The sequence below is a fragment of the Euleptes europaea genome, chromosome 7, assembly GCF_029931775.1.
Source record: "Euleptes europaea isolate rEulEur1 chromosome 7, rEulEur1.hap1, whole genome shotgun sequence".
NCBI lineage: Eukaryota > Metazoa > Chordata > Lepidosauria > Squamata > Sphaerodactylidae > Euleptes > Euleptes europaea.
This window is the reverse complement of record NC_079318.1, coordinates 5,394-25,815: the sequence shown is the minus strand read 5'-3', so window position 1 is coordinate 25,815 and position 20,422 is coordinate 5,394. Positions and strand designations below refer to the sequence as shown.

The window sequence follows — 20,422 nt, the reverse complement described above, 5'->3', positions numbered from 1 at the left end:
CTTCATCCATGACTTTGTTCAAATAGCCTTGCCCCTCACCTCGCTGTTGTGAACGAAGGGAAAGGGGCCCGCTGCCACTCTGCCATCTGCCAAGCTTACGTGGACTCCCGAATGTCAGCAGGCATTTGATTCCCTCAAACTGTTGTTCACTTCCTAACCAGTTCTTAAGCATCTCTATTGTGAACAACCTTTTATTGTTCAGGTAGACGCTTCCGACGTTGCAATGGGGGGTGCCCTTTTGCAAAGGGATGAGGACGGCCAGTTGAAACCGTGTGCCTACTTCTCCAAGAAGTTTTCTCAAGCCGAACTCCACTGGGCTATTTGGGAAAAGGAGGCGGCTGCTGTTAAACATGCTCTCATGATCTGGAGGCATTTTCTGGAGGGGGTGGAGGAGCCCTTTGAGGTCTCGACCGATCACAAGAACCTTGAGGCGCTCAAAGGTTCTAGGAAACTGTCAGCCAAACAAGTTCATTGGGCACAATTCTTTGCCAAGTTTCATTTCGTTTTGCGGCATGTTCCGGGGAAAGACAACTGTCTGGCTGATGCATTGTCCCGACTTCCCCAATACTGCGGCTCCATCGACCGACCTGTCAAATTCCTCTTCACCTCGGAGCAGCGGGGGGAGGTGTCCGGACTGGCTGTGGTCACTCGGGCTCAAAGCCGGGCGGAGATTCCCGCCTCAGTCAGCGGACAGCCGGAAGCCTTCCGAGTAAAGCTGGCCGAAGCCACCCTGCAGGAGGAGGGGAGCCAGATTTTTCCCCAAGCCCTCACAAATATAAAGAGCAAGCAGATTAATTTGGGATATTAATACTTTTTTCTCTTTATGCTTGAGTTGCCATGCTAACATTTTACCCGGCTTATTGGCATGTTCAAAAAATCTTTGTTTATTAAAAATAATTTTCTGTTCAATTTCATCCGATATTAAGAATTCATACTGATGTTGCCATTTTCTAATCTTATCAAGCTGTTCCTGTTTAGATATTGTATCCTGAAGTTTTCTAAACTGTCATTCACCTTGTCTTATTTCATCCAAAATGTGTTTTTTCTTTGTCTCCCTTTCCTTAAACCATCTTGTATTATGTTGAATTAATAGTCCTCTAATCACCACCTTACTGGCATCCCAAACTATATCTTCCTGAGTACTCTTACCTATGTTTTCATTAAAGTAATTCTGTATGGGGCTGTTGAAAAAAAAATTAGGTATAGTTCGGCTTCGGTAAAATTCGGCCCATTTTTATTTGGGCCATGCCTAAGTTCGAACTCCCCCGCTTCGGATCCCCAAAATTCGGAGGGGATCCGGAGTTCGGGGGAAAATTCGGCCCCCCACGCACCTTCAGGGGGATTCCCTGAAGGCACACGGGGGGCCCTTTAAACAGATCTGCACTTCCCAGCTGGGAGGCGCAGATCTGTTTAAAGGGCCCCCCAACAAGCCCCTCTGCGCTGTCTGCGCAGGCAGCGCAGAGGGTTTCCAGACCCCCCTCAGCCCTGCCGGGACTCCCGGCAAGGCTGGCGGGGGGTTGTCAAGCCCCTCTGCGCTGTCTGCGCAGGCAGCGCAGAGGGTTTCCAGACCCCCCCAGCCCTGCCGGGACTCCCGGCAAGGCTGGCCGGGGGTTGTCAAGCCCCTCTGCGCTCTCTGTGCAGAGAGCACAAAGTGGTTTCCAGACCCCCCCCAGCCCTGCCGGGACTCCCGGCAAGGCTGGCTGGGGGTTGTCAAGCCCCTCTGTGCTCTCTGCGTGAGGGGCCCTTTAAACAGATCTGCGCCTCCCAGCTGGGAGGCGCAGACCTGTTTAAAGGGCCCCCTCCCCACACCTTCATGGAAGCCCAGTGTAGGTGAGAGGGGTGGGTGGGGCCGAATATGCCAAATTTATTTGCCGAACCCCCGAAGTCGGCAAATTCGGCTCCCCCGTTTCCCGCTTTTTTTGAGTTTGGTTCGTCCGAACCGAAAAACAGCTGAATTGGGGGAAATTCGGCTGTTTTTGGGTTCGGCCCGAACCAAATCAACAGCCCTAATTCTGTACATCCACCTTCAATTTATCCACTTTTTTACTGTTTTTTTAAAAGAAATTCATTTACTATCCAAGGTTTATAATTTCTTTCGCCTACTTTAATTTTTACTGATACCGCATTATGATCTGATAACACCTTAGGTAGAATCTCTGGCATCTCTGATCTATTTACCAACCCTTTCGAAAGCCATAACATATCTATCCTGGAATGTGTAAGATGTCTTGGGGAAAGATAAGTATATCCCTTCTTATTACCATTTGCCAATCATGTCCCATTGATCTATAAGAACATCAAAGATTCCAGGTAATTTACCTTCATTTTTGGCCTTTTTCTTTTTTCCAGACCAATCTAACTTAGGTACTATTACTCCATTAAAATCCCCCATCCAAATCATTTTTTCTGTAGCATGTTCAGCTAATATTATTGCTAAATTATCATAAAACATTTTTTGATTAATATTAGGTGCATATATTCCAACCAATAATATCTTCTGAAACCCACAGGTTATTTCCACCAACAGCACTCTTCCTTCTCTGTCTTGATAAATAATTTTCGGTTCTAATAATAAGAGTAAATGCATAACTATTCCATTAGTTTTTTCTTTTCATTGCATGACATAAAAACTTAACCCAATCTTGGTTGTTCCAACCTAACTATATCCTTTGGGACTATATGCGTTTCCTGTAAGCAAATAATATTAGCTTTAGACTTTTGTAAATGGTGACATTTTTTCCTCCTTTTGTTGGGTGAATTCAACCCATTGATGTTCCAAGATAAAACCTGTAACATATTAAAATTCAGTTAAAACCATTATCTCATTCCAAAGCCAAAATTGTCATCCATATCCCACAACCTGCCCCCCTCCCTCCCCCATAATCATTCATTTTTTCTCTGTTCAGCCTTCCTTATCATCAGTCAGAGACTCCTCTGCTGAGTCTATTGGTAAGCCTCCGCCACCAGTTGCTTCAGACGCCTTTTCTTCTTCCGTAGATTCTTTAACTGTAGGTTGTTTAGTCGGCTTAGCTGGTTTAAAAAGTTCTGCATCATATATTCGCAAAAACTGTTCAGCCTTATCAACATCTGTAGTCTTGAACCTTTTAGCCTTGAAGGTAAAAGAAATGCCTTGTGGAAATTCCCATCTAAACTGTATTCCACTGAATCTTAGACGTTCATAAAATCCTTCCTTTTCCTCAGCAGTCTTGCAGGTATTTCCTTCATCAATCTCAGAGGCTCATCTTCAACCTTAAGTGGTATCTTATAGTGGCTGTTAAGAATGAGATCACGATGACTCCTGGAAAAAAGTTGAAGCAGGCAATCCCTTGGTACTTTATTTCTAGTTGCATATGTAGAATTAATGTTTACCTGCTTCTGACATGCCTGTCTGAGTGAGTGACCTTTTGAGATGACCTAGGGTGGCTGGAGGACCTGACATTACTGGCTGCATAACAGAACATTAAGGGGAGACATGATAGAGGTCTGTAAAATTATGCCTGGTATGGAGAGAGTGGACAGGGAGAAACTTTTTCTCCCTCTCTCATAATACCAGACCAGAGGGTCATCTGCTGAAGCTGGAGGGTGAGAAATTCAAAAGAGATAAAAGGAAGAATTTCTTCACACAACACATGGTTAAATTGTGGAATTCCCTGCCCCAGGATGTGGTGGTGGCTGCCAACTTGAAAGGCTTTAAGAGGGGAGGGAATATGTTCATGGAGGAAAGGGGTATTCATGGCTACTAGTTAAAATGGCTACTAGTCATGATGCATACGTATTCTCTCCAGGATCAGAGGAGCAGGCCTATTCTATGAGGTGCTGTGGAGCACAGGCAGGGTAATGCTGCTGCAATTGCCTTGTTTATGGGCTTCCTATAAACACCTGGTTGGCCACTGTGTGAACAGACTGCTGGACTTGATGGACCTTGGTCTGATCCAGCATGGCTTTTCTTATGTTCTTACCGCTGGTGGTCACCTACAGCTCACAACTCAAACCAGTCCAATGTATTATTAACGACCTACAACCAAAGCTGGATTGTGACACTTCCCTCTTCAGAGAAGATAGCTTCTAATGCAGGGATGGGGAACCTTTTTTCAGCCAGGGGCCATTTGGATATTTATAATATCATTTGCGGGCCATACAAAATTATCAACTTAAAAATTAGCCTGCTATATTCGGTCAAACATTTAGCCAAGAGGCACAACTAGAGATGGGTCCAAGTGTCTGCCATGTTTCTCCACGGCCTGGGTGGGAAAGGGTTAACACAGTTTCTTGGGCTGCCTTGCAGCTCCTTAGCTAATAACTCTTCTGCAAGGGGGAAAGATGGTTCCTTTTCTCAGCAAAATAAACTCACATCCACCTTGAATAGAGGCTATTCCTGTCTGTGGGAGGGGGCAGATCACCAGTCCTAGATCCTTCTGAGCTAGAGATCTACCAGGACCCACAAAGGGCCAGACCAAATAATTTTGTGGGCCTTATACGGCCCCCAGGCCTGACATTCCCCACCCTGTTATAATGTGAAGCAAAGCCAGGCCTCTATCATGTCTCCCCTTAACCACCTTCTTTTCAAGCTAAACAGCCCTAAGTAGTTTAACTGCTCCTCATAGGGCAGTTGCTGTAGTCCCCTGATCATTTTGGTTGCTCTTTTCTGCACCTTTCCAAGCTCTGCAATATCCTTTTTTAAGGTAACCAGAACTGTACACAGCATTCCACTTGTGGTCTCACCATAGAGTTGTACAAAGGCAGTATGATAGCAGCAGTTTTATTCTCTATTCCTTGTCTAATTATGGTAAAGGCCCCTTGTGATGTGGCACTTCCGGCTGTAAACAATAAGTGACGCGATCGTGTCGGCACGGCCGCGATCTCTCCCTCACCTCTGCCCCAGAAACCTCCCGCCGGAGGAGGGGGGGACCTGGCAACCCTAACTTGAAAGTAAGAACCTACTGAGAAAGCCAGCATGGTGTAGTGGTTAGAGTTTCAGGCTAGGATCTGGACAATCAGATTTGGACCCCCACTCTGCCATGAAAGCTTGCTGGGTGATCATGGGCTAGTCTGTCTCTCTGAGGATTGTTGTGAGGATAAAATGGAGAAGTGAAGAACAGTGTAAGCTGCTTTGGGTCCCCATTTGGGAGACAGGTGGATTTAAATGAAGTAAATAAATAAAATACTTTAGTTGGTGGTCTTGAATATATACAATTCATATACTATTCCCAAAAAGGATTAAAAATTCCACTATTCCTCAAAAGTTATTACAAGAATCACCACTTTCAGAATACGCCAGGTGCAGTCTTGAAAAATGGCGGAGCTGTGAGAAGGCAGCTGCTGCTGCTCTCCAGTAATTTGGGCTTCTTTTGCCTTTTGTTTTGTTTTAATTCCTTTATTCTTGCAAACTACCATCTGTGTTCTCACTTGGAGATATAAAGAGTGAGACAAGGTCAGTTGGAATTATTAGAATTATTATTAGCTTCAGGCAGGGTGCCCAGAATTGGGGTTGATAAGAAAAAGCAAAGGAAGTCCCAGGAAGCTAAGATAGAGGATAGTGAAAGCAATTACATAAAGCCAAGTCAAGCAAAAAAGAAAACAACAACAAACAAAAAAGCCTGCTATCAATATTTGAAGAAAGAATAATGGGAAAACTCAGGGGAAAAGGCATGAAAAGATATAACCTTAATTCTCCTCCATCGCCTTGTCTTAAAGCCTCTAAACAGCTGCGCATAGATGAGACACTCTGCAATAACTTAGTGAGTGAGCCGGTCTCCGCATCCACTAACACGTTTGAGGTTCTGGGACAGACAGAGGAGCATGATTTATCTTTGCTCCAGCCGCTATCAATGCCACAAGCACAAGAAGCTTCGGCTGCAGGAGAGAGAGAGGAATTGGATCGCGAACAGATGTCCCCTTTAAGGATCAACAGCCAACAGTCAGTGTTACTGGACAATGCAGGGAGTGTCTCTAGAGCAGAAATGCTCAGATTAGTGGGGGACCAATGCCTTTTTATGGCTAAAATGACAATAGACATTTATGAACAAATCAATAAGTTCTTAAGTAAATTGGACGCTTTACAAGACTTAATGAGGAGTGCTGTTGGAAAGACTGTAACAGGGTTTCAAGAAGCATCAACAGAACGCACTATCTGTCCACTCTCATTTTTTCCAAAGAAAACATATGGTGTAACAGATAATTTGAAAATGACTTCAATTAACCTGGGAGGCAATATGCGCTGGAAAAACAACAAAGTTGCTCTGGAGATTGCGCAATCCCCAATAAATTATGGAAGATGGTCTAAGGGGAAGATTATACATTCTCTGAGTCAAATACTTCGAGTAAGCCCTCCTAATATTGATTTAAAGCAAATAAAGAGACTACCTAATCTATTTAATAGTTGGAGGATGGTGTTGTCTTTCTCCCAACCCATAATCCCCCTTATGCTTTTGAGAATGAGGAACTTCCTCAATTCTTTTAAAATTCAACCTATCAGGGTATTTGCAGAAGAAGGCAGAAGACCATAACTTATAGGGAAGACATTCGCGCAATTCTCAAGTGAAGTGGCCCAGGAGCGGGGAGAGCATGACAAGACACAAAAGAAGGCAAGTACATCAGAGGATAAGCAGAAGGATGCCCCACAGCATGATCTGATGGACTGGACAGAGTTATTAAATAGTTCCACCATGAACACTCCGCAGTCCAATAGAACACCATCACCAGAGGAAAAGTTGTCCACCTGCCTAGTTACTCCAACTTCTACGCTTCCCTCTATTACAACAGCAAAGGAGGACATTCTTAACAAGTCACCAGGTGCAGAATGTAATATTATACTGTAGATGGGGGAGAGCTATTGAAGCCAGGGGACACAGATGAGACTGAGATGGCAGAACTTGCCTCAGAATTGGTAAAGGTTCTGGGAGAACATATTGTCAACTTTTCAAAACTGTGCCTGAGCACACCTTAAAGCCCTGCCTGACTATTGTTTATATGTTATTATGTCGTTAAAGGCAATAGTTTTCTGACCATAGACTTTATTCAAAAACTAGCTTCTTTGTAAAGAGGATATTTTCTAGTAGTCCATCTCGGGATAAGATTGACTTCATATTAATTTGTATGCACTGTTAGCATCTGGGAATTGTTGTGCAAATGTAACCCAGGACTCATAATTCCTGTTTCTCATGTTTTAAATGTCAGATACCAAAAATATGTACAGGATGATGGTATCTTGGTTTGGATTGGACAATTATTTCTATCATTTTTTTAACCACTCTATCAGTTAATTTTTGTTTTCCCACCCTTCACTCTTTGTTTCTACCCTTCCCCTTCCCTTTCTTTTTCCCTTTTCTTTTCCTTTTTCCCCCTTTTCCCCCCCTTTCCCCCCTTCCCTCCTTTGTCTTTCCCCCCTTATTCCTTGCTCTCTTTACCTGTTTTTATTTTTTTGAGGACCTGGGACTTTCTGGTTGATGTTGATCTCCTGAGACTCACTTGAGACTATTCTCACCATGGAGGACATTCTTGTTATTTTCTAAGGAGTAGTTAGGAAGATAAGATGTCGTCTTGTTAAACTAAACTGAACAGTTGGTTTAAAATTGTATGCTTTAATTTTATATTTATTGTAATTAATTGTGAGTTGTTGTTGTTATTATGGAATTCAGAGAATTCTCTTTAATAGAGTTAATTAGAAGCTTGTATGTTTTTCCACAGCTCATATTTTGTGCTTTTGTATCTGTTTTTCATTGCTTCTACATAAAATCATTAAAAAAAAAAAGAATCACCACTTTCCCGCTTTCTCTCTAGAAAAAACTCTTTCAAATAATTTCTACAGCAATTAGTGAAGTAGTGGTTAGTGTTGGACTGGGGATTTCTGAGTTCAGGTCCCCACTTACCCATGACACATACTAGGTCACTTGGTGTCAGATAGGACTTCTGACAGCTCCGTCCTCAAACAAGATGGTTTCCCTGCAAACAAAATGGAGTTCTCCATGCACTCCTTCCCCCCCGTTTTGCACACGAACTCCGACCAGAGATTTACAATTGTATTGGGACCCGCCAGTGTAAATCTTCAATCTGATATCGGGTCCCGTGCACAAAGCCGAGAGCTCGGCCATCTCCTCCACTGATTGTTCATAATTGTTTCTGTTTCAGTTTTACTTAAGTCGTTACCGGCAGGAAACGACTACATTGTCTCTGTGTTCCTGTAACCCTATTGTATCAGCCCTATAAATATATCCACAACCCCCCTGTCATGTCTTCCAGCCTTGTGCGTCTCCTTACTGAAATCACTGACTTTCGGAATAAATTATTGAATCGCTGCTCTGCCTGGATTTGAGTTCTATTGCCTGAAACGCCGTGCATTTGCTGAAGCCTGACACTTGGGGCCACTCACTTTTAGCCTAACCTACCTTAGAGCCTGCCCTGACATGGATGGCCCAGGCTAGCCTGATCTTGTCAGATCTCAGAAGCTAAGCAGGGTCAGCCCTGGTTAGTATTTGGATGGGAGACCACCAAGGAAGTCCAGGGTTGCTATGCAGAGGAAGGCACTGGCAAACCACCTCTGATAGTCTCTTGCCATGAAAACCCCAAAAAGGGGTCGCCATAAGTCAGCTGCGACTTGACGGCACTTGACACACAAGGGCCAAATTACAGAATTTTTTAAAACAAATTGGGTCTAGGTTCCCCAAATACTTGGGTAAAGGGTGCATGGGGGGGGGGGGGGGCAGGAGCCTGACCTCTGCCTGTGCCACAGACCCTAGATGAATTGTGCCCCCTGCCAACTTTTAAAATGACATTCCCCACGGATGGCATATGGTTGGAAGGAAAGTAAGTCAGGTCCAGATTCAACTCATTTTAAAAAAGGAAGTCTTGTGTAGTTTGATCCTAAGGATTCAGAAAAATCTGTATCCAAGTATCAAAGATGGGCAAAATATATGTGACATTAGAAATCCATGATTGGATCTTCTGACCTTTCCTTCAATGTTTTTAGCAACTTGAGGGAGGGTCACTTGGGTTGGGGCATTGGGTGGGGGGCAACCCTTTCTCTTCCCTTCCATTTTCTTGATAGAAATTTGGGGGCCCAACCTGTTGTTAACCACAGAAGGGAAATAAGTTGGGAACATTATATGTATTTATATTTGTTTCCTGCTGCTGCTAATGGTAACTCTGGAGGGAAGGATATATCTTTAAGGCAAATGGAGCAAGGGAAAAGAGTTTGCTCCTCCCCAGACTCCCAAAAATACACCGATCTCCCATATCATTTGCAGCTTTGACCTTAAGGCACTCAGCAGGGAAGTTAATACTTTCATAGGTTTTTAAAAATATTGTTTCAATTTTATTCTGGAAAATATAATGTATAATGACTCAGTTTTATTACTTTCATGTTTATATTTCTAATACTGCAAATATGGCAAGCAGCTTTCAGTTTTTAACATGTTGTTTTTACTAATGTGCAAGCTGAAATCCATCCAGAATATATACACCACCCAACAATAGTTCCATAACTAGATTAAAATTTTATAAGCAAAAATCAGTAATATGCCTCTCTAAGTGTAGCCCTCCCCCATTCCCAGCAGAAAGGACCCAGAGAATCTGTAAGCAAAATTTAAATCAATCACTGTTGCCTGCATTGTTACAAAATGAAGGGGGGGGGGAGAGAAGTGGAGTAAAAGGTTACTAGCTTTATTTCTGCTGGTAAGGCAGTGATAATGAGATCTGTTGTTTAAAGTGCTGGTCTTGGAACTGGGTTCAAATCCCCCAGTTAGGGTCAAACCTCATGTGACAAGGCAGATCTGTGATTATTTTGTTTCCCTTTTACAAATTAGAGGCACAGGTGGTTCCAATTTTGGTCAGGGGAGAGTCTTGGGGAGTATGTGTGTGTGTGTTTAATTTTCCACTCAGGCTATTTCTTTGATCTATGTTGCAGCCCTCCAGAGAGAGAATTCCTTCCTCATTTGATATCTGAGAGTGATTTTTCCACATAAAAGATCTTAAGTGTAATAATAATAGACCAAGCTGTAAGCAATTAAGGAAATAAATTGTGCCCATTACACAAAAGTATATATGCATGGTAAGTCCATATAAATGAATATTTCCTAGGTAGGGTAGCATCTGTAGTTATAATTGGGACACAGAGTAAAAGAAAAGCAAGTGAAGCACTTCTTCAAGAGGGCTTGACACCCTTTTGGCCGGATGTCAGGGGAATCTGAGCTAAGTGCCAAGGCTCCTTGCCTGAACAAATGTGATGAACTTCTTGGGCCTACTTCATTTCTTTCCTTTTTCAGCTGGCTTAATTAGTCCTTGGAATTTGCCACTTTACTTGCTGACTTGGAAAATTGCCCCAGCCGTCATGTGTGGAAACACAGTCATTGCCAAGCCTAGTGAAATGGCATCGGTCACTGCTTGGATGATGTGCAAGCTTCTAGATAAAGCAGGTAATCCTGAAATGAAAAGGCTGCCAAATCTTAGTATGGGGGTGTTGTATATTTTAATGCAAAGCAATCTGTTAAGAGGCAACAGTGGAACAATAACTGTACTGCCAGCATATATATTCTCAGATAACACAACCATTTTTGATGGTAGTTATGGGACTCCAGTAGGTAGTAACAGAAATCACAACTACCTCTATGCGAAGTGATCATGTATAAGGTGGGGGAAATAGTATCATATGCAATCAGTGTCCATTATAGTTAGTTGACCTTTGGTATTAATTACTTTAAGGCAAGACATTGCCTTGTTTAGCGACTGTGGCAATTACTTTATGCATGCTTGTGTCTATTTAAGAGCTCTTTGTACTCCGCTTTTCCACAAATCTAAAGAAACAATGCAACAGATATGTGGTTTTTAAAAAGCCTGCTTCTCTCACAGTTGGGCAGCCTCCAATGTGGTTGCCCCATTTGCCTCATCCCTTCATGGCAGCCATGGGATAAATTTCTCCCATCCCAGATCTAGGCCATTGAACACTCAACAACGGGATGGTGTCAGCCTCTGAGAAGGTTGGCCTTCTTCAATTTTGTTGCTCTTACTCTGTCATGGAATCAAACTGCTCCCTCTGTCCTGGGACCAGATGCTGTTTCCCTAACATTTTGTATATTTGTGGATATAAGGTTTCCCCCCAGGTGTTGTGAACATCATATTTGGGCATGGCTCCAAAGCTGGGGATGCTCTAGTCTCCCATCCTGAGGTGGCACTGATTTCCTTCACTGGAAGTACACTTACTGGTCAGCGCATCATTGAAAGGAGTGCTCCATTTTTCAAGAAGCTCTCGTTGGAGCTTGGAGGCAAGAACCCCGCCATTATCTTTGAGGATGCCAATTTAGATGAATGCATTCCTGCCACTGTTAGATCCAGCTTTGCTAATCAGGTATGTGGCAATGGACAATTCCCAGTTTAATGCTTTGCTTGTGAAGCTGAAGCATGAGAAGGGCGGTTTTGTAATGCAGGGATTGGCTTAAAGTCTGGGAAGGGTGGGGCAAAAATGTAATAAAACAAATAAACAATAAATAAAGTCCATCCAACATGGTGTCAGCTCAGAGTGGATATTCATGAGTATTTAGTAAGTAATTGGCTGTTTGGTTCTTTCTGAGATTTCTCAGTGTTCAGAGAATTCTCCTTAATCCATAATATTGATGCATATGTACTGACAACCTCTCCCATTAGGGCTGAGCATTCAGTAAAACCTGAACTGAAAAAATACCCAAAAAAGCCACTTTAGTAAATTTGCGGTTCAGGTTTACCGAGTCTGCAAAACCGTGGAGGTCGGCAAAGCCAAATTTGCCATTCCCACAGCTCCGGGGGGGGTTGGTTTGCAGGTAGAGCCCCAAAATTTGCAGTGTGGCTGCAAGACACTCTCCTCACAAGAACCCCCAAGTTTGGTGAAGATTGGGTAAGGGGGTCCGGAGTTATGGGGTCTGAAAGGGGTCGCCTCCATCCTCCCACACTGAAAAGCATTCGCAAAGTGGCTGTAGTCAGATTCTTTAGTGGGATCTTCGCTATGTATCTCAATGGTGGAGCTGGGCTTTAAATGGTGGGAACGTTCACCCCGCTCCTCCATAGAGATACATTGTATCCTCCTGTACCTTGTTTCTGTTTGTGCTCCTCTTTATTTAGTGTGGAGGCAGTCCTCCACTGTGGAGCACATTCCTGTGGTGCTAGGCATTTTTTCAGCTCCTTGGAAGGTATTGGTCATGCATAAGTAGAAGCACGTACCACCAGAGGAATGTAGCTGAAGACTGCCTCTGTAATGTATGAAGAACACAAGTGAAAATAAGGTATAGGATTCAAATTAAGGTCTCAAAGTTACAGGCTTTAGAATTTGTCATGGCTGAAGAACTGATTACTTTATTACAGTTGAATGAGCAAGCTCTTTGTAAATTGCTGGTGAGGTGCAGACACACAGTTTTTGGACCAGGGAATGTCACAGTGGCATTCTGTAAATTGCATGGTGATTTCACACAGCTCCTGTGTGAGTTTAAGAAAACCTGCAACAAGAGTAAACACCACTTCTGTACATGTATCTAGCAACTCCCTGTGGCCACCTGGCCTGCTGAGTATAGGCCATGCACATGCGGACGTTAGTCATTCTGAGTCTTTAGAGCATTTGGAGGATAGTAATGGCATTCATTTTATTTGCTGGCAAAATATTATGAGCTGATTCCAAAATGATTAATTACAAACTTTGGTGGTATTGCTTCTCAATGGTTACACAGCAAATGCACTTCACAAGAGCAATCGGGTGACAAATGATGTAGGTGATCATTCCCGATTTCTGAAGAATAACAGTTGTCACAACTCCTCAACACTCAGTCATTGTTTTGGGAGCTCCAGCACTGCAGCCTTTCATCTGTCAGTCTCCAAGAATGTCCTTTCTCATCACTGTAGGTTACACCTTTTCCAACAGCCTGTCCCAAACATTCACGTGCATGTTTCATACACCATAAGTCAGTGACTTCCCCATCATTGCCTTGCAGGCTACTGTCTCAACTGCTCTTTTTGAAATGTTGTGTTTGTGGTGATGGGATATTCGATCTGTGGTGCCTGTTTCACGTGAGATGGCGGTCATTGCATGGTAAACTTCCTTGTGTGGAGCTATGGATGCGAGGTGAAAAGGAATCTGTGTGAGAGAAATGGGGAGACTAAGGCACAAACTAAGATCTTAATAGGAAATCACAGGGTTTCTCCAACCCATGTGTCTGTTGTAACGCTACTGTGGGTGCTGGAGGGGTATTTGAAATGGAGAATCAGTGGACCCAGGAGAGGTGAAACACTGCTCCTTCCTCACCCTAGTTCTCCCCATAAACGCCCCCTCAGATTTCCCATTCCCTTCGCAAACAAGGAATTGAGAATTATACTTGTCTGAATTGTTTTCTATATATTGTAATCTGCCTTGAGTCAGTGACAAAGGCAGGTTATACATGACATAAAATAAAGAAAGGTAGAGCTTGTTTGGTACTAAGCAATAACACATTTGAGATGTGAATTTGATGGAGCAATTTTATTTTACCTTATCCTAACTCTGATACTTGCTCACTTTTCCCAACTCTTAGTTCCTGCCTGTGCTTTCTTTCTGCTTATGAGATCACAGAGAAGTTCTTCTCTCTGTGAGATAATAAACTTTCAGTCAAGTTAAGTTTTCACACTACTGTGTTGCATGTGTTGGAAGGAATAGTTTTGGCAATTTTCAGTAATAATTATCCCTGACAGAGTTATCTCCTTTCTTACTCTCTCAGGGTGAAATATGTCTGTGCACAAGCAGAATCTTTGTTCAGCGGACCATTTACTCAGAGTTTTTGAAAAGGTTTGTGGAGGCTGTAAAAAACTGGAAGGTTGGAAGTCCTTCAGATCCCACAACTGACATGGGAGCACTGATAAGTAAAGAACATTTAGCAAAGGTAAAAACAAAGCACCTGTGCCCAAATAACATATAATACATTACATCCCAGAGGGTCCTTAATGCCCTGTTAGCCTGCCACAGGTGAAACTAACAAAGAGTATTTTGACTTCTTAAAAACTAGCAGATTTATTATGGTGTTAGGGTTGCCAGCTCCCGGTTGGGAAATACCTGGAGATTTTGAGGGTGGAGCCTGAGGAGGGCAGGATTTGAAGAGGGGAGGGACTTCAATGGGGGTATAAGGCCATACAGTCCACCTACCAAAGCAGCCATTTTCTCCAGGTGAACTGAGCTCTGTCGCCTGGAGATTAATTGTAATAGTAGGAGATCCCCAGCCACCACCTGGAGGTTGGCAACCCTATATGATGTACATTTTTATACCTTAGAGAACCCATTTCGTCAGGTACATTAAATGTGTCCTCAGTTCATGGAGAAATATACACAGGATTGACAAAATTAAACAAATGGTAATAGAGCCCAAACAGCAGTGTGCTGAAGTTGGCCGATGCCATAATAAATGTTACACCACAATAATTCCTTGAAAGTGTATGCTATAATAAATCTATTAATAGTTATGGTGCCACAAAACTCTCTTTTTAAAAATCAAGTGGGACAGTTAATCTCTGGGCCTCTTTGCCAGCAGGTGAAAAAACCCCAATATAGAATGCAGACAGAATGTTTTTTTCACATCACTGTATAGCCCTAGTCTGCCAGGTATAAGGGAATGATGAGACTTCCTAAGTCAGAGCAGAAGTATTAGTACATAACTACAGCCTGCTGGATCAGACCAGTGGTCTATCTAGTCCAGCCTCTTATTTCACATAGCAGCCAAGCAGTTTCTCCGGAGGGCCAAACAAACAGGGTACAGGGAACAAGGCATTTTCCTCATGTTGCAACCTGCACTGGTATTCTTTAACTGCTTGGAAGGCTGGTGTACCTGTTAAAACTAGATACTCTGGGCATGTAGATTTACTACACATTACAAGACGCTTCAGTTAGAAATGCTGGTAGGAAATACATTTCAAATTCCCAAGTACTGGCATCACATTTTTAGGTGCCTAAGATTTTTCCTGCAATGATTAATATTCGTTTTCAAGATTTATTAAGTATATATAATCCCTAGAACTACTGTTACTGGACACTAGTCCCATGTTTGTCTATATATCTGGTATGACAATCAAAAATTACAGGCCTTTCTAAAAATCCGTATTTTTTTTTTCCCTTTAGGTAAAGAATTATATCAGAAAAGCTCAGGAAGATGGAGCTAAGATCCTATGTGGTGAGGGAAAGGACCCCTTGGTTCTTCATCCTAGAAACCAGAATGGCTATTTCATGCTTCCAACGGTCATTGCTGAGATTGAAGATAACTCATGTTGCATGCAAGATGAGATCTTTGGTCCTGTGACCTGCATCACAATGTTTGACACAGAACAGGAAGTGATTAGGAGAGCGAATGGGGTCAAATATGGCCTGGCAGCCACTGTCTGGTCAAGTAATGTGGGGAAGGTCCATCGTGTTGCTAAGAGACTCCAGTGTGGATTGGTGTGGACCAACTGTTGGCTTCTCAGGGATTTAAATTTGCCCTTTGGTGGTACAAAAGCCTCAGGTATAGGCAGAGAGGGGGCAAAAGACTCCTACGAATTTTTCACAGAATCAAAAACCATTACTATAAAACATTGAACTGTACCAATAGAAATGCACGACATCATCATAAATAAGCATTTAGGTGTGCTGCCACATCTCTGTAGATATGACATAACACTATTAAATGCTCTTATATCCTAAAACACATTATCATTTTATTGTCGAAGGCTTTCACGGTCAGAGTTCATTGGTTCTCGTAGGTTATCCGGGCTGTGTAACCGTGGTCTTGGTATTTTCTTTCCTGACGTTTTGCCAGCAGCTGTGGCCGGCATCTGTGGCCAGACTAACAAAGACTACAGTCAACAATAGCCATGCAGATTAGCTTTGGATTTCACACATTAACAGATCACTTCAGGATACAATGGTTCCATATTAACATACCACACCCTCATTAGCACATTATCTTGAGACTTACAGGACAATGACTAGCACATTACTTTTGCAGGACAATGACTCAGCTCAAACCCAACCCCTTTCTGACTATATATTACTCTTCCTACACACTTGACGCTGAGAGACCCTGTCCTTCAGTGTTACTCCTCCGAAGATGCCGGCCACAGCTGCTGGCGAAACGTCAGGAAAGAAAATACCAAGACCACGGTTACACAGCCCGGATAACCTACGAGAACCAACATTATCATTTATTTATTTGGAGACTTTATATTCCACTTTTCATGGTCAAAGTCCTTCTCAATGTGGCTAACAAAAGTAATTTCACAGTTACAGTTAAATTGGAAACCAAGCAGATAGCTAATGGCTCATACCAGAGAGGTGGGTTGGCAAGGGAAAGAGGCTGAGGAAAAGGCTATTGCTCAGCTCACGATGGCAGCTGGTCTTCCCTTGGCTGAGTCTTCTTGGCCACTTGACTGCTTGTCTTCCTTCCTGTGAAAAAGAGAAACTTTTATAGTAATAGTGGGGCCCAGTGGTTTGGTGTGGGAACAAATGGACTCCAGGAGTTGTGCTCAGATACGCTAGTGACAATTTCAATTGCTTCCCCCCCATCTCCCTTACTGCCCATTTAGCTTTTACTCCCCTGAATTGTTCATATAGTTGGTCTGCTCCCTGAAACATGTTTGAAAATTAAAGAGTATGAGAATGACAACACAAAAGAAAGCAGCGTCCAGGTCCACTTGTTCTGCATATTAGGAAGAAAGTATCTCAACCTAGAGCTTTTCCACATTTTTCTTTTTGGTCAGTTCTGGCCCTACACTGTTTTGATTTATCCCCTGATTTCCACAGGCATTTTTGTGTCTTTAGTTTTCACTTTGGTTCTTTTGTCCCTTCCCCCCTTTTGTTTCTTTTGAGACAACTTTTACCCTGATCCTTTTCTGGAAGCCAATTCTGAGTCAGGTTTTTTCCTCATGTGAAAGGTTTCTGTCTGTTTTCTTTGTCCCATGCACTTCCAGCCCACTTTTTGCTGATGAGAGTGTTGTCATTTTCAAATCACACCTTCTCCTCCCCACCAAGTCAAGTGGTTTCATTTTTTAAATTTTTTTAAACAGCACTAAAATATCAACATATCAATATACTGCTATAATAATAGCTCAAGCAGGTTGCGTGCATTTCCAGATTTTATTATTTTTAAAAAGCAAGTCTCTATCCCTTTCCCCCACAGAGATAAGGAAAAAGGAATGTCTCCATGAGGGAAGGAAACAGAGATTTACTTTTTAAAAAAATGAAAACTTGGAATTCAGAGAGCCTGTTTGAGCTATCATTACAATAGTATGACAATATACTGCACAAAAATAAAAAGGTTGGATGTTCCGACACCACTGACGACAGCAGCGCCTCCCCTCTAAATCCTGATTGTTAAAGGTACATGTGGAAGAAAATATACTGATCCCACAACTGTGAAAATGCAGAGGGATGGCTGACGTGTGGAAGAACCCTGCCTAAACTGCTTATGAATCTGCCAAGAAAATCTGGAGTAAGTCAAGGATGCAGAAAAGAGCTTAGTCCCAATTCTGACTACAGGCTGTATGAAGAACTTTTAAACCAGACTGGTCAAAAGAATGTTGAGATCTGAGTTCAAGTTCTGGCTGAACTATGGACTTCCTACGTGATCTTTGGTGATATCTCTGAGTTTCCTGAATCCAAACGCAGTATTCAAGCAACGGTCTCACAACGGCTTCCAGGCACAAGAAGAATTAAGTTCACCTGACATCCATTACTTTTATTTTAACATGTTCATTTTCAGAAGAAATGGTTCTGTAAAATAGAATGTAGTAAGCGCTGAACTGGATGGCCCAGGCTAGCCTGATCTCATCAGATCTCAGGAGCTAAGCAGGGTCGGCCCTGGTTAGTATTTGGATGGGAGACCACCAAGGAATACCAGAGTCGCTGTGCAGAGGAAGGCACTAGCAAACCACCTCTGTTAGTTTCTTGCCTTGAAAACCCCCAAAATGGGTTGCCATAAGTCGGCTGCAACTTGACGGCACTTTACATACACAAGACTTGACTAACACATTTGACATGAGGGTGAACAAGAAATTGGAAATACATCCATGTTCCCTAAACTGAGTGGGGGGGGGGAGACTTTGTTAAGTAGCCATTTTTCTATTTCAGATGCATTTGTGAATTATATCCATAGGAGGGCACTAAAGTGCCTTCATTTTCGTTAGCCTTTCGGATGCCCCTGCTCTCCTGCTTTGTTTAGAATAGACCTGTTTCACAAATATATTTATTTTGTGATTTTGGTTTCCTTCATTAAAATCTGACCGGAAAAATCTTTAAAGCAAGAGAAAAACAACAACGTGTGGATCTGGGTTAATCAGAGCAAGCTTCTCTTAGAGCTGAGTACCAAAAGGTTATGGAGGGCAAAATGTCTTATTCTGAAGCAGACCATAGGGTTATCAAGATCATGGTCATCTACACAGACTGGCAGAGGTTCACCAGGGTTTCAGGTAGAGGTCTTTCACGTCACCTACTATCTGGTCATATGACTCCAATGGCCATAGAAGGGTTTAGGGTCGCACTGGCAGTTTTATAACTGCCAACGTTTTGTAGTTTTCCATTCCAGGGGCAATGGGGTTTTATTTTTTTACCTTTGCCACCAGCTGTCCCATCTGGAAAAAGAAATGTAGCCATCATGACGATTTGGTTTGATCACTTTTATGTAAGGCTGAAGACTCAGTCCATCTGTTAATTCTGCCAGATGAAATCAGTGGCATCTGATTATCTCACTAGTAGTAGCAGACTCCCACCTCCACCAACATAAAAGTCTGTCATCATGTGACATATTTAAGTGGCTGGAATCTTGTTGTATTTTCTCCAAATGCTGCTACTTACTTTAATTTTTTTTAATTTTTGATTTTTAAAAATATTGATTAAGAGAAAATGAGAATACAACAACGAAAGGAAACGGAAATACAACAACAAAAGAAAATGGAAATATAACATTGCTAAAATACTCATAATACACTTTCTTAAGAAGAAACTAAAACCGTGCTGCTAATATAACCAAAATATCCATAACAGTGAATCAAGCACTACTCTATCTGTTCTTGTAGGCTATCCGGGCTGTGTGACCGTGGTCTTGGTATTTTCTTTCCTGACGTTTCACCAGCAGCTGTGACAGGCATCTTCAGAGGAGCTGTGGCAGGCATCTCCTCTGAAGATGCCTGCCTGTCAGGCTGCTATCTCGGTTTCGTTATTGCCTCTGTCTCTGTGCTGTATTGTCTGCCCCCCAAGGTCGCATACCTAGGCCTGGGAACTCAGCTCCTGGGAAACTGTATTCATGCGTGTAATCTCCCGCCTTGCCTGCCTTATAATATCTCCCAGCTAGTGAGCCTCTCAGAGCTGTCATTTTATTCGTTTGCACTGTATGCCTATTTGATCAGTAAAAACCATCTGTTTGGACTCTATATGACTTTGTGGTGATTTCTGGTTCTGTGGGCCAAGGGCTGACATTATGACAGCTCTCCCTCATCTTCGCCGTTCTCCTAGCCAGGCTGGAGCCCAGGGGGGTTCGCCTGCCACTTGGATGGGAGCTGTGCAGCTCTCCAGGTGATCTACTACCCTGGAGCCCTTCTCAGAGGATCCTACTCTGTTACAAGACTTAATCGCTGAACTTTTCCGGACGACCCGAGAGGTTTGCCGCTTGAGGGGACTGGTACAGGCGCAGTGGCAATCTCTTACAGGACGTCTCTGGATGTTAACATCGGAGGATACTGATGCTCGTTTAGATCTTCAGGACTTGGATCAATTACTGGACGATGCCCGATTGGCGACTGAGGATTTACAAATATTAACTGGACTTTTGGATAATCTTATTTCTCGACAAACTCTTTCTACCATGGCGGGAGCCCCGCCGGAGGGTTTTTCCCTGATCCCGGATGCGGCCAGCTGCCAGGCTGAGGCCAAGCGAGTCGCTATTAGCACCGCTCTTCTCCTTGTGGAATGTACAAAGGACACCCCGGTAGCCACCTTGGCTCAAGTTTTGACCCCGACGTTTGGAGCCGAGGCATCCGCACTGGCGGTTCGAGTACAACCTCTGCTGGGCGGGGAACCTGACCCCATACTCTTGCTCCTCGAGACAGAACTTTTGCCGCGCATTACGGCAGAGGCTGCCCTAAGACTTGAGAACGCCAAAGTTCTTGCGGATCAGCAAGCCGCCGAAGCGGCTAGGGTCGCAAGAGAGAGAGAGGCGGCGGAAGCAGCCAGGGCGGCTGCAGCAAGGATTAGGAATCAGGCGAACGTGGACACGCGACCCAAGGACTATGTACTGGGACTATCAGGTCTAACTTTTTCCCCGGCGTTTGTCCCGTCGCGTGCGACCCAACGCGCACGCCGTTTGGCTGACCGACGTCGAGACTCAGATGAGTCTGAAGACGAGGATTTATATGGGGATAGCTCTCAATGGGCCACGAGCTTCCGAACCAGTAAGCCTCATCTTACTGGTGGCCCAAGTGAGGA

At 43.3% G+C, this 20,422-nt stretch overlaps 1 protein-coding gene across 2 annotated transcripts in view; it reads left to right on the top strand.

Moving 5' to 3' along the window:
* Positions 1-15,554, top strand: part of ALDH8A1 (aldehyde dehydrogenase 8 family member A1) — a 37,563-nt gene extending 22,009 nt beyond the window's left edge. For both annotated transcript variants that reach the window (XM_056852971.1, XM_056852972.1), the window contains exons 4-7: positions 10,260-10,409; positions 11,082-11,338; positions 13,704-13,865; positions 15,092-15,554. In XM_056852971.1, coding sequence (XP_056708949.1) covers positions 10,260-10,409; positions 11,082-11,338; positions 13,704-13,865; positions 15,092-15,544 — 1,022 coding nt within the window. In that variant the 3' untranslated portion in view covers positions 15,545-15,554. The remainder of the gene's footprint in view (positions 1-10,259; positions 10,410-11,081; positions 11,339-13,703; positions 13,866-15,091) is intronic.
* The last annotated feature ends 4,868 nt before the right edge of the window (positions 15,555-20,422 follow it).